Source organism: Amia ocellicauda, chromosome 10 (assembly GCF_036373705.1).
Source record: "Amia ocellicauda isolate fAmiCal2 chromosome 10, fAmiCal2.hap1, whole genome shotgun sequence".
Classification (NCBI taxonomy): domain Eukaryota; kingdom Metazoa; phylum Chordata; class Actinopteri; order Amiiformes; family Amiidae; genus Amia; species Amia ocellicauda.
In genome coordinates, this window is record NC_089859.1 from 14,200,367 (window position 1) to 14,214,782 (window position 14,416).

General features: G+C 38.7%; 3 protein-coding genes across 4 annotated transcripts; 1 reads left to right on the forward strand and 2 right to left on the reverse strand.

The window, feature by feature from the left end:
- Nucleotides 1-220: 220 nt before the first annotated feature.
- zbtb33 (zinc finger and BTB domain containing 33) lies at nt 221-7,047 on the reverse strand. Its single transcript, XM_066715090.1, has 2 exons — nt 6,842-7,047; nt 221-5,335 (listed from the first exon to the last, which is right to left on the reverse strand). The coding sequence occupies exon 2, from the start codon at nt 5,331-5,333 to the stop codon at nt 3,324-3,326; it is 2,010 nt and encodes a 669-aa protein (XP_066571187.1). The 5' UTR covers nt 5,334-5,335; nt 6,842-7,047; the 3' UTR covers nt 221-3,323.
- A 392-nt stretch (nt 7,048-7,439) lies between these two features.
- nkap (NFKB activating protein) lies at nt 7,440-12,343 on the forward strand. Its single transcript, XM_066715091.1, has 10 exons — nt 7,440-7,545; nt 7,917-8,298; nt 8,634-8,714; nt 8,976-9,043; nt 9,313-9,411; nt 9,810-9,858; nt 10,036-10,154; nt 10,292-10,364; nt 10,529-10,678; nt 11,241-12,343. Exons 2-10 carry the CDS (start codon nt 7,949-7,951, stop codon nt 11,413-11,415), a joined length of 1,164 nt encoding a protein of 387 aa, XP_066571188.1. The 5' UTR covers nt 7,440-7,545; nt 7,917-7,948; the 3' UTR covers nt 11,416-12,343.
- On the reverse strand, nt 12,034-13,955 carry akap14 (A-kinase anchoring protein 14). Of its 2 annotated transcripts, XM_066715092.1 has the most exons (6): nt 13,861-13,955; nt 13,624-13,735; nt 13,427-13,521; nt 12,884-13,063; nt 12,738-12,790; nt 12,034-12,152 (listed from the first exon to the last, which is right to left on the reverse strand). In XM_066715092.1, the coding sequence occupies exons 2-6, from the start codon at nt 13,727-13,729 to the stop codon at nt 12,068-12,070; spliced, it is 519 nt and encodes a 172-aa protein (XP_066571189.1). In that variant the 5' UTR covers nt 13,730-13,735; nt 13,861-13,955; the 3' UTR covers nt 12,034-12,067. The 2 variants fall into 2 exon arrangements, 1 of the variants encoding a protein (XP_066571189.1); XR_010820129.1 differs by lacking the exon at nt 13,427-13,521 and having other exon boundaries at nt 12,738-13,063.
- Between the last annotated feature and the right edge of the window lie 461 nt (nt 13,956-14,416).

The following is a 14,416-nucleotide window of genomic DNA, read 5'->3' on the forward strand; positions in this document are numbered from 1 at the left end:
CCTAATTCAAGCAACAGGGAATCAATACACACCATCTTCAAATGCAATTGTGCTGCTGTTGCTTAGCAGGGAGGTGCCGCCCCATCAAGGGATGCAGCAATGTAATGGGAGGTGCAATCCACTGGGATCCCACTTTTAATCAATGGTCACACACCAAGAGCCCCCAGACACCCCACCATCATCATCACCCCCCCACCCCAAAAAACAAGCACACACAAGATTATCTTCATAAAGTTTTATTTCCACTTCAGAGAGCACTAAGAACTATAAATAATATTTCAAATACAAGAAAAAAATGTTAAAAAGAAAAAAAAAGGCTTTAGTACAGTTATTTACAATTAATATACAGTTGTTAATATTTTATTTTTGTATTTTTTTTTAAGCGATGCTTAAACAGTTTTTGTTTTCAGACATACTGGGATAGGTCAAGGACTATGGTAGGTTGGTAGTTTATAGAAAACATATGCATAAAAGGGTCTTTCTACTGGCCAGCGCAAAGTAGCAACATATTGACAAGACAAGATAAATGAAAAATTCACAAAGCTAACAAAACAGAACAATGATTCCAAATCGTAATCTGAGAGCTGTGATCTACCACACAGTGTACTTCCTAATGCAAATTACACTACAGTCCTTACAGTCACAGAGTATCTTATCACTTTAGACATCAGAACTTCTATGGTGCAATTCTAATTAGTAAGGGGTCTCCAAAATAGCACCGTCACCAAGTGACATTTGGCATCCCTGAACGTAATGGCTTCATGAACAGCCTTAGAAACATACCATCATATATGTCCAGCATATAAAATGTAATTCATGTGGATTTCAATGCACCACAGAAACTCAACTATGGGTTTGCAAATGTAGTGCTAGTATTTTTAGTTACTGATTTTCCCATTATATTAATATATATTTGATCCCCACAATGTGTACAAGGCGCACTCACAGATAAAGTTTTCTTTAACAATTAAACATTCAACAGGGCCCATTCTCACACAGGAGAAACACAAATGGAAAAAAGGTGCATTGGTGTTCTGTGTCCAATCTCCTCAAGATCAATCCCTTTTTAATCCTATCATTTCATACATGCAGGTCCTAAGATCTGAAAGTCCTGCACAAGGATGGATTGCCGGGTTAGTTCGGTAGCCTTACAACAAGAAACAGGTCGTATCTGGAGCTTTGATTAGACCAGCAGAAAGTACTGAGGGAACTGACAATGAGGCTTCCAGTACCATGTTTCAGAAAGGACAGGCTTTACATTTCACTTCAGAGCATTATTTTCCAGCATGGGGCATTCATGGGGGAGGGGTTAATAAATACACTGCATAGCTATTATTATTATTATTATCAACATGATGTTTAAGCTATGTAACAATGGTTTTATTTTGATCCAGTCAATCATTATCTTTCGGGAGACCGACATTAGTACCATCAAAGCCTTTTAAATGATACCATAATAACAACTATATGTGCATTCATACAATCACAGACATGACTTTAATTTATTATTATTATTTATCATGGTGGGTGTCTCATATTAACCTCATATTACACTTTTCATGAGCTTTGAAACTTTTCATTCAAACAGGAAAATGTCGTAACTATTTGCAAACAGGACAGTAAGCGCCATAACAACAGGTGAACACTGTGACCGAGTAAGGGACTGCACTGTTGTAAGTGCTGCAATGTGTAACTAAGGACAGGAAGGCATTCCAGGATACATCAAGGTATTTAAAAATACAAAGTTTTACATTAAAACTTTTTTGGTCAATGCATTAAAAAAAAAAAAAAAAAAGGAATACAAATTGTTTTTTGAAATCCTGTGAACATTTGTTAATTCATTTGAGGGGTGTGTTTCTATACATTCTGATCTCCTATTTCTGACCACTTCATAGGAGTAGTGGCCCACTATAGAAAAATATCAAATTCTTGCTTACAATCTGCAATTAATTAAATCTAAAACACATTAGTTGATGTGTAACCTCCAACAAGACTTTAAATAAAAATAACAAAAAATATCAGATATAGTTTCTAATTCTATGAGTGCAGACATTCTATTAATTTGTAATTCAATCTAAAAAACATAAATGGTAAATACTCCACAGTATTATTTAGTGTGCTGCTGTATTAGAACAGCATTCAAACAAGAATATCTGTATTACTGAATCGCAACTGAGTAAAACAGTTAAACTTGGGATGGTTTTCTTCAATACAGGCCCTTTCAGGGGAAACAGTATTAGGTTTTCCTTATTCTATAATCCATGAGGTCATCTTTTCCATTATATAGCCACATTTGCTATAAAAATATGTTTTTAAAACAAGATATAATATCAGAATATTAAAACACAAAAAATTGAATCGTGCAAATAAAAGTTTAACTGAAGAGTAAAAAGCAAATATTTCTTTCTGGGCACCTTCTTCTGGTGTCTGTACTACTTTGTGAAGAGAGAATTCTGTCACATTCTAAGAATGATGTGTTGGTGACAATCATTCCAACGTCTTCAGTGCCAAAACGCTAACGACAGAAGTCATAACATTGGTTAATTACCAGAGTTATTAAGAGAAACTAAAGTTATAGACAGAGTGAGGTGTGTTCTCTATCCAAAATCTGTTTAAGTATCGCTTCTGTCACATTTGATTTAAATGCCTCCCCAACTTTTTCAGTCCCCACCCTCTAACCCATCCTAGTAACTTACCAAAAACACATGTGATGTTATGCTGGCTGAAAAAATCATGTTTTTTTTTGTTTTTTGTTTAAAAGGTAAAATCCAGGTTAAAACTAATAATTAAAAAAAAAAAAACATTAAGAATATAATGTTTTCTTTTTCTTCTAAGAAAGGATGACATTCACTTAGTATTTCCTTCACTTTAGAGCCACCCTTTTCCTGGTGCATTAAAAGTAAGGACACCTGATTTTCTCTTTACAGGGGAAAGAGAGTTAAGTGCTAATGATGGCAGAGAATGTACTCTGCCTGCTTTCCTGCTTTCATAATGGGACTTGGGTAGAACATAAGCTTTCAAATAAACACAATAAAAATCAAATACATAAAGCTGGTAAGAACTTTGTTTTCAGCAACATGTGATAAAATGGTCTGTTCATGAAAACTTAGCTACACTGAGAACCACCAAGCCAGTGCTAGAATACATTGGAATTTCCTACATACAAGTAGCTAAAAAAATCAACAACTCAACAGCTTAGTATGGAAGTCTGTCCTGGACTTTGGAATGCAGGAAACAGAACCCCCCCCCCCACCGCCCTTGCCAACTTCCAACCCATCCACCCTGGTGAAAACAAACCGCCTCCAGCAGGGAGTCTCTCGATCTCAGTAGGTCTCTGGTATAACGAATTCAAACTCTGATGTGCCTTCAGCAGGGTTAACATAAGTCTCAGGCTGTGCCCCTGGCTGAACAAAGATATCATCCCAATTCACTACCTGTTTGCCTGTGCTCGGCAGCTGAGGCCCAGAGCTAGGGTTGGTGGGCGTCTTGCCAGGATCCACGTGGTACACCAGCCCCTCCTCATTTATGATGGGTATCCCACCTGAGGAGTTGGAAACATAGGAGTACGGCTTGAGCTGCAAGGACTTACAAGGGAGCAGGCGGTACAAGTTGTTCTCAGCTTCATCTTTCTCTTTCCTCCCTGAGGGATCCTGGTTGTGCACAGACTTGCAGTGGGAGGACAGCAGCTGGTAGTTTATGAAAAACTCATTGCACAGCAAGCACTGGTACCGTCGCTCCCCTGTGTGGTAGATCTCATGCTTTGTTCTGTACTCCGCCAGGGCAAACACCTTGTCACAGTAGCGGCACGGGTACTTCTTCTCCCAGGAGTGGGTGTTGAAGTGCCGCCGCAAGCTGGTCAGGCACACGTAGGAACGCTTGCAAACGATGCACACGTAAAAGGTCCTCCCGTCCATGATGAGCTCGTAATGGTCATCGTGTCTGACTTTGACTCTTTTCCTGCCTGGAGAGTCTGGCACATAAGGAGAGGACATTCTAGATTTTTTTCCCCCACCAGTTCTAGAATCCCCTTCACCTGGGTCATCCTTCATGGGAATGACAATGTCATAGGTGTTCTCTCCAATGTTGGCATACACCTTACAGCCCGTAGATAGGGAATCAATTTCCGATGCCTTGTCTAGCGTTATCGTTTTTTTCCCCGCCACCACATTTGTGGAGGCACTCTGCCCTGCTCCATTCTTTGTGCTGGTTGAAGACCTCACATCAGAGAGCTTAATTTTGAATTCCCCAGGTTTAGCGGATGACGCCTCCATAACCGTGGTCACCCGTTTCTTCTGGACACCTGTGCCTTCATGTTTTTCTTTGTGCAGGGGGCTCTGGTAGGCCTCTATAGGGGAGCTGGTTACCAGTACTGGGGTGGAAGGAGGGCTGCAGAAGCTGTCCCACGAGGAGGAGCCAGCAGGGGAAGGGGGCAGGTTGGTACTGGTGTCGGGGGATTCGTGCTCAGGGGGGGAGGCCAGGGAGCTGGAGTCAGGCTGGGTCTGGGAAGAGCTGGGGACAGGGGCAGTCTTGGCTTCTTCTGATGCTTTAGAGGAAGGTACCTCATCTGGCTTGTCTTCACCATTCTCGTCCTTCTTCTCAGTAGGACTAGCAGCTGGTTCCTTTGGCTTGCCTTCCCCTGGAGCAACACCATCCTCAGCATCAAGGTCAATGATTTCAGAGGTTGGCTGAGGGTTGCTACTGGACACCCCTGTCTTTGGGGAAGCAATCTGGGAGACAAAAACAACATCATCATTATCAGAGTCATCATCCATGTAGCCGTCGGTCTGTTTGAACTCTTCGGCAGAAAGAGAGAAGGCCTCTGTTATGATGGGCATGGTGCCTGCGCTGTCCTCCTGAGTGATGAGGTCGTTTTTTGTCCCCGTGTTGTTTTGAGCGCCTTTGGACTCTGAGGATGACCCCACTCCATCTGCTGTAGTATCTTTTGACAAGCCAGGCAAGCCTTTGACCTGAGACAGAGGCAGACCCAGGTTAGCGATGAACTTCACCCCCAACGTCTGCCCCGACTTGATCAGCTCCTCTAGCATGTCAGACCTAACCCGGATGATTTTCGAGCTGTAGATGTAGTTCAAGATTTCCTCGAAAATCTCTGCCTTCAAAAAGTTAAGCTCTATCACCTGTCCAGCCACAGCAAAAAGCTGATGGAAATATGAGCTTGAGGCTGAAAGGATGTTTTTGTGGGCTCTGAATTTGCGGTCCTGAACAATAATGGTGACATCACAGAACAATCCAACAGTTCGCTGTTCGTTAAGAGACTTCAGCAGTGTCCCAGAGTATTGTGTGTCAGCTGCAGAAATCAGCTTTATGCTCGACATCCCTATAAAACAGAATAAAAGATCAGTACATTGAGCTAAGTACAAAAGTTTTTTTTTGTTGTTTTTTTTTTTTTTTTTTTTAAATACGCAGTGTATAAATTTGTACTTAGTTCATCATTTTGGTGAGAAGTAATTTAACATGCAAAGAATTTGCTTATGAGGTCAGTTTGATTCTGTTTTGAACTGTTTTGTTAAACAAGGAAAACGTCGGTACAGTGATTTATATGGTGTTATGGAAACTAATAGCAAACAATGCACAGAACAGTTTTGTTCAAACGTTTTTTTTTTGGGGGGGGGGTTGCTAGGGAAATTATTTATACAAGAACATAATAATGGACAAATCAAACATCTTAGGAGCATTTATACAATAAATATATTCAATACATGGCCTTTAATTATACAATTAATGTAGCCTATAGTTCAGATTTTTAATTTTATGTAGTCCTACTCATACTATACACCGTTTATTTGTAATTCTTTGTGCCAACAATTGAAAATTAAAAGCAAATGCATTACTTTGACTGGTAAAAGATCAGATGCTTCCGAGAGATTGTTGTTACATAAACTCAACTGGTAGACTACTGGTCAAATTTTTCCCCTTCCTCTTAGATGGAAGTTAAAAATTATCTGAAAATAATTGTATTATTATTATTATTATTATTATTATTATTATTATTATTATTATTTAATCCTGGTGGCGTAAATAACATGTAAATTCCCCCTAAAATTAAAAGGAACCCGCTTGATGCCTTTATGAATTTGATATGCATCAATTTCAATACCTGAAATTAAGTCATGCTAATCACATAGTCTACAAGAAATGAATGAAAATTTCATAACTGTTGCTCCGACTCCTACACCATACTTCACTGTACATTTCTGGAACGGTTTTACATGCTTTATTTAAGGGTATGGGTACAGTATCTCACAGAAACAATATAGGCTATACCTAGAGGTAACAAAACCTTTGTTGATACAAGATTGACGTCGGTTAGACCGGCGCACTAATCTGAAGCAGATTATACGTTTCTCCGTAACACGTATTGCTGTATATGAAAGTGTCTTTTATACATCATTTTTTTATGCATGATAACACGCATCTAACATAGTATGCATATATTTTCAGATAGAATAAGTCATTTTTCGGGGCAAAGAGGCCTACGCGGAACTCTGAAGCCTGCGTGCAAAAGCCAGACAAACAAAAAAACAAGTTTAATTTTGCAAAAAAGCATCGGATTTTTAATGTATTGTGTCTGTTTTTTTCTTTTGCATTTAATGAATTGTCAGGTCAGAGAAAATGCATGCCTTGTATTAATAAGAATAACAATATTACGGCAAATATGAAACAAAAAGGAAACTATTCTCATCTCATCTTCCTTCCTGGTTCATACCGGGTTGCGGCCTTAGTATTGGACGTGTAACCTGGTCTCATTTAGACGCTTTGGGTAAAATCAATATATCGAATTAATCGCCCCAGCATGTGATACGAGAAATGCGTGGTTGTTTACCTGCAAAACCAAGCCTTCCCTCCCCGCTTTCTGCCAATATACACGATATCCGCAGACAACAAAACACAGACCACCTTTTCTTTTTGCAGCCGAAATGAAAGACCTGCTAGTTAATCGTATGACCGACAGGAGTCGCAAAAGCCAAGTTTTCGTAAATTAAACTAAAATAAATCTATAACCACGCGTAGACAGTCTATTCAATCCGGATTATGTGGAGCATGACTGTGATACACCACGACAGCACGTCATGGGAATAATTACGCAGTTACACAAAGCCCGTTAGCTAAATCTCTGAATAAATGTGATGCATCCCAGTTCATAACTATTGTTTTGTTCTACGACTTGCACTTGGTATCTATTTTGTTAATGTATTTTTAAAGCTGCCTGTATCTGTGTAATTATACAGCAATACATACTACAGTGTAACTTTTGAATTCAACTTTAAGCGATATGTTATGTCATACATGTCCAGCAATGTTGTATTAACGTGGCATTCAAATGCATTCAGACTTTATTATTGATATTGAATAAATATCTCATTTTTATAACCTGCATTACAAATCATCCATGAATCCTGAACAAACGAGCACGGAACGGATAAGCCCGTCTGTGGGGACGTGGGGTCCCTTTTCAGCGGCGCACCAGTTTCCGGGATCCCGCTCTGTAAACAACGATATTTCTGCGAGTATGAGCGGCGGCTGCTGGTAAGATACATTTGTTACTGCGCAATTTATAATGCATTACATTTTGGCAGCTAAAAGAGGAATAACTAAGTGCTACAGGTTATTATTATATACAATATGTTTAACTAAAATTAATAATACAAAAAACAAGTATAGGTCGCTAGATAAAAAAGCAAAGGCCTCCTGCTTTGATTAGCCTATTATTATTATTATTTGTATTATTGTAAGCGTGAGCTATTATTTGTTATTAGCATTGCGTATAAATTATCGGTAGTTAATTGAAGAACGACACCAGCAATGTTATATTTAATAATTGTTGAGGGAAGGGGTTCGTGCTCCTGTGTTAGAAAATGCATGGGTGTATATCTGAGATGTGCTTCATTTTGCTTTAGGTAAACCGACCTTGGCTGCATAGATCCGGACAATGCCTCCCATCCACCGGTCCCGCAGTCGCAGTTCGGAGCCGCTCGCCAGCCCCAAGAGGCGGAAGCACAGCAGGTCCCGCAGCGGCAGCCGGTCCAGGAGCCCCCCTGTCCGATCAGCCCGACACAGCGTGGGGTCTGTTAAAGAGGAGAGGCGGACACGATGGGCCCGGTCTCCGTCCGCCGAGAGGGACGGGCCGAGGTTTCACAATGGAGGGGGCCGTTATAGCCGGTCGAGGTCCAGGGAGAGGGATGTGAGACACGGCCATGGCGGTCACGACAGATCCCGGTTCGACCACTACGACAAAAGGGATGATATTCTGCGTCAGAGGCAAGAGGCCTTTATATCAAGGTGTGTGTCCTTCCCCCCTTCTCTGAGATCCTGCCACACGTTTCAGAAACTCGGCTATAGTGACAAGTGTGTTGTTTTACTTGGCACAGTTTCAATTACATTAAGATAACATATACATGAGCTGAGCTATACTAGGGCATTGGAAGGATAAGTGTTTATGGTTCAGTATTGTTTTGGTGCTGTATGTCACCAGTCCATCTCAACACTGTTTATCATCTCATGCAAGATCAAAGCATAATAAATCAGTGTACCATAGACTCATAATATTGTGACACGGATCACTCTTTTAAATCCCTTGTAAATAAACCCGTTGTTCTTATCTTTTTCTATTATAGGCGGCTGCAGGAACGCGAAAGGATAGGAGAACTGGGGGCACCTGAAGTCTGGGGATTTTCTCCTAGAGTCCGAGAACCAGAGTAAGTTAAATTAAAGTGTACAGCACATTTTAAATGAAGCTCTTGTGTAATCCACTAACATAGCCACATGTTGGCTAAAACCGATATCTATCTTGTGTTGCTTTTCAATGTGCATTCTGAACAAAAAAGTGTTTCAACCATGAAAATGTATTATTGTTGAAATATATACTTTGTTTTCATATATACACACATTACTGCAGTGGAGAAAAGAGATGTTGTATTATTGGAATTAAGCCTAAACAAATTACACTTTCATTCTAGTTCTGATGAGCATACCCCAGTTGAAGAAGATGCTAAGAAAAACAGCAGTTCTGATTCAAGTTCAGAAGGTAAATGCATACTTTCTTTGTCCAGACAATCTCATATTACTATCATGTGGGAGTTTGTGGGTTGCAATTATGAAAATGTTTTGCATCAGGTAAATTGAGTAGTAAATGTATTATAAAACTGTTGATAAGTTATTACTACTTTACCTTTTACTCTGTGGAATATCAACTACTAAGCAGTTGGCTTCTTCTTTCAGACATTCATGTTATAAAAAATGATGCATGTGAAAATGCTGGCTTCATAAATTAGATGAATACATTTTCATGTGCAGAGGAAAGGAGGAAGAAGAAGAAGAAGAAGAAGAAGAAGTCCAAAAAGAAGAAGCACAGAAAACATTCAGAAGACAGTGAGTCTGAAAGTGATTCTGAAGGTAAGAAACATGTCTAATGTTACTTAATTTTACCAGCAGAGATGGATTGTTTGAACTATTGTGAGTTATCTGCTTTTGGGCATCTTCCTCTACACAATACAGCAAACAATATGTATGTAATATTTAATCATTATTTGTCAAATTAAGAAGGGATTATGGTAATTGTTAATCAGAGTTGTTTTGTTTGTTTTTACAAAACATTACATGCTGAGGTCTGGGAAGATAGGAACTGCTTTTTTGTGATTTTAGTGAATTAAATATTTTTCCCCAGCAATAACATGTAAAACACCATAATTTCTGATGAAAGTAAATCAAAGCATAGAGCTGTACTTCATCACTAAAGTGATGATAACCACCTGAAATTTTCCTAATGTTAGTGTGTTCCTTTTTGCTTACAGATGAAGAAGAGAAAAAGAAGAAAAAGAAAAAGAAAAGCAAGAACAAAAAGTAATTATTTCTGCTGTATATATAGAACTACATACTAACAATCACTTGCTAAATACCGAGACTTAAGTTGTAATCTATTATGTTGTTGGTTGCATATCGTGTCTACTTTATTTTTTCTGTTAGTTGTATGCAAAAGAATGTTCTCTAGGAATGCTGATTGACATTTCTCTTCACCAGGAAAAAGTCAAAGAAGAAGAAGGCCAAGAAGAGCCGCAAAGAGTCGAGCGACTCCAGCAGCGAGCAGTCTGAGGACGAGGATGACGAGCTGAGTGGGGAGCTCTGGGTGGAGAGAACCAGTACGTCCTGCCACTGACAGATTCCACACTACATTTTATAGTTATAAAACAAAATGGGGAGTCCTTGTACTTTTTATGTGTTGAGAGTCTGGACCCATCTCTTTTTTTTTTTTAACCAATGTTTTTAACTTCCATAGGTGTCAAGGATGACAACATGGTCGGTCCTGAGGCTCCGATGAGTCAGCTGTCCCAGGATGACAAACCTCTGAAGTAAGTATATTTGTGTGTTGACTTCAGCAACTTCGAAAGACTCGCCAGAACCTATAACATAGAATTTGTTAATTCTTCTCAGTGCTCAATTTCAAGGCATGCCTTGTATTGTTATTGCAGGATTTAAAAGATTTATTTTTGCCTTTTGCTTTGTTTTTTCCTAGTTATGGTCATGCCCTGCTGCCAGGTGAAGGAGCAGCCATGGCGGAGTATGTAAAAGCAGGGAAACGAATCCCAAGAAGAGGTGAAATTGGATTGACCAGTGATGAGATTGCATCATTTGAGAAATCTGGCTACGTCATGAGCGGCAGCAGGTAGGAGTCTTTTCTTTGTACCGTCTTCTTTTTTTTTCTTATAACTGTAAGGAGCAATGGAAGTCTTTTAATTTTAGTTGTCAAATATCTTCCATTTGGTAAATTCACTAAAACAAATGCATACAAATTTTAGCTCTGCGGGGAAAAGTGTGCAGGAGCAGCAGTCCTTTGATTGGAAGGGCAGGGAGACCTCTGCAGTGGAGAGCTGTGCACTTCTTACGAATGTGTGTCTGAGTTTCCGTATTATGAGCTCTACTTGGCACCTGTAGTTCCTTCTGTCAGCTGGCACAATGCATCATGAAGGCCTTTCCAGCTGATTCAGTTCCAGGATTTACAAGCCATTACTTAAATAGCTGTTCATTGACTGCATCGATTAACATTTTAAGCAGTTTTTTTTATAGCATGATCCAGGAAAGTAATGGATTGGGATTGCATTGGGTTGAGCAGCCTTCCACAAGACAATTCATGGACATCAACTAATGTCCTCTAGCCAGTTTGTTTGTTTGTGTTTTAAGCCATAGAGATCCCAGTAATGAGTGTGCTGTTTGTGACTTGTGTTCAGACATCGCCGAATGGAGGCCGTACGTCTGCGTAAGGAGAACCAGATCTACAGTGCTGATGAGAAGAGGGCCCTGGCATCCTTCAACCAGGAAGAACGGAGGAAGAGGGAGAACAAGATTCTCTCCAGTTTCAGGGAAATGGTGTACAGAAAAACCAAAGGCAAAGAAGAAAAATAAAACCATGCACGATAATGACTGTTTGATTCAGATCTCTGAATTTGAAAATTGGTTCTGGGCCTGTTTTTATAGGGTGGACTTTTTTGTTTTTTAAGGTAAAAGATACATGTTAAACGTTTTCTTTCTTTTTAAATAAGTACATTTTCCATATTAGCAGTAATGACTTTCGCTGTAACTGTTCTTGGTTCATATTTAGTGTTTGTGAATGAACTATCAGAAGCCTGGTTATTTGAAACAGCCCAAAACATCAATAAATAGTTCAAAGGGGTTAACTTAAATACAATGAAAAACAACAAGTTTACTTTAATGTGTCACTGTAAAACAACATGTACAGTCCAGGCTGTATGAGATTATTTCTACTGCTCAGCTACTAAGTGTTTTATGTTATATATGTAACAGTGATCTCATTGTTTTCGAAAATGGGGTAAAGTACCTTCTAAAAACATTGCTGCAAAGTCTTTTATTTTAGGAGTAGGATGTCTTCTGGTGTTTGAAACCATTACATCAAGATAATTGGGATTCGTGTCAGTGATCCTGCACTTTGATCAGAAGGACTTTTCACCATAATATGTGGAATTTTTTTCCCTCCAGATTCTACGTTTAATAAAAGCCATGCTCTTTTTATGACAAAGCAAACAATTTTATTCAATTGTTAGAAATCGACAGTTTCCTGTAGAATAGTCTTGCTTTCAATTACATCTTTCAGCCATTTTTCTCTGAACCTTGTTTTTCCTGGCCTGTGGAAAAAAGGGGGGTTAAAATGAATTAGATGTGCACATTTTTTAAACTGCCATGCATACTTGAGGGGGTTAGTGATTTGCATGATAGACTGAATACTGTCTTCAGTAAACTGAGTTTGTATTCATTTTTCAGAACATCCTGCTTGTGTTTATTTTAATTAAAATGTCATCATAATAGGCTTACTGCATTTTGTTTTCATTGTCTTATTTGTAAGTATGAAATCGCCTTTTTTGTCATTGGGATGGAGTTTTGTTTGGCCTGAATTTTCAATTTCACCAAAAGCAATATAGCCTCACCTTAAATTCATGCCCTGTGATCGGGGGTGGTAGCATTTTATTATAAAACCTGGCAAATCAAATACTTTCTCTCTTCATTTGGTAAAGCAAAGTGTTTTTGCCACTCCAGATAGACATTTACTTGTTGTTACAAAATACACTGGGGAGGAAATAACACCTTTGTTATGACATGTAGCAGGGATAAATGGGCAGTCCTTTGCAACTTTCTCATTCTTACATGGATATAATCATTGTAGTACAAATGGAGTGATATATATTTATTTGATCTCCCCCACCCCCATTTACCTGTGCAACAGCTGGTTTGATTCCACAAGATAGCACACTTCTACAGGCAAGGTCTAACACAGAGAGACAAAACATTATGGGGGGAAAATATATTGCTACAGGCTACAGAAGGCCCTTTAAACTATTTGACCAAGTATGTGATGTACCTGTGGTTTGATCTTCGAGATCTCGATGATGAAATAGACACAAGCTGTGGCCTTTGGAATTGGTTGTCTTCTAGTAGGGATGCTCCACTGCACTCTGTAATGATACTGTGTGCAGAAATCCAGGTCTTTTTCCTGGAGGAACACCAGGTTGTGAAGCCAACTGGAGTGCAATTCCCAAGTCTGCGAAGCGAGATTTCAAACTTAGAAATAAAGGACACTCAATGGAAATGCTACATGGGCTAAATAATAATACTTAAAAAAAAATGAATAAAACACTCAGGAATTAAATTAGAAAGACCTTCAACAAAAGTGTTGCAGAGTATTCTGTGCATGTTAACCTGTATGTTCCTTTCTCAATGTAAATTAGCTTGCATTCCTCCTGACAGTTTGATGCTTAACTATGTGGACAAAGGGATTACTGCTTGCATTTGAGAAAAGTCCACATTGCCAGTATATTTGTGACTAATCAAAAACAGCTTTTCAGTGGACACGGGTTTATTAAAATGTTCTAGAAAAGATGCAAAATGTGTATTAGGTACTTACAGAAATATATTCTTCAATTTGATTCATTGCCCTCTCTATTGTAAAATCCTTGCAGGTAATCCAGTCAATATTATTCATCTGATAATCTGTGGTTTCTAAAATTAAAATAAAGAATGTCGGTTTGCAAGGAACAACAACAATATATGAAGACATGAATTGCATTAGATTAGATTGATTTTTGATTTCGTGTTCACTACCTTTTTCGGATTGATCACTGTGTATAAGGTAATTCTGTGCATTTTCCAGAGCAATGTCTATTAAGGTAGAAGCTTCCTTGTTCAGTTTGTCTGCGCTGTCCTCCATTGTGGTCTTCATGAAATAGAAGGAAACAAAATCTGTTTATACAGTACTCGCGTAACGTGCATCATAATAACAATAATTCTGATAATAAAATAACGTCTTTTAAATGCAAATATGTGTGTATCAGTCCTTACCCTGAACACTTTCCTGTTATTTACTCTGATGGAAAGCAGACCGTGTTTACGCCGCTAACGTTTTGGTTTAGTGAGGTTTCCAGGGCTACGGTTTCCTTTCGTCTGCGCATGGGTCACTGTGTTCACGCTTATTACGATACATTGTAACAGCCAAGAAAAACAAAGAAATGTGTTTGATTTTCACATGATTCTAAATAAGATTAACCAATTATTAAAATGATATGGTGCACTACACAGTTTTAGTATAGCCATTGTGTAGCCTATACATTACATGGAGTGGGTGTAGTTTATCAGCGTCCAAAGATAATGCATTTTTCTAAAGTAAATTTAAAATCTGTGGTATACATTTGATATTGCTTTTTCAATTGGCTTTTTAGTCATACAGTGAGGGAAAAAAGTATTTGATCCCCTGCTGATTTTGTACGTTTGCCCACTGACAAAGAAATGATCAGTCTATAATTTTAATGGTAGGTGTATTTTAACAGTGAGAGACAGAATAACAACAACAAAATCCAGAAAAACACATTTCAAAAAAGTTATACATTGATTTGCATGT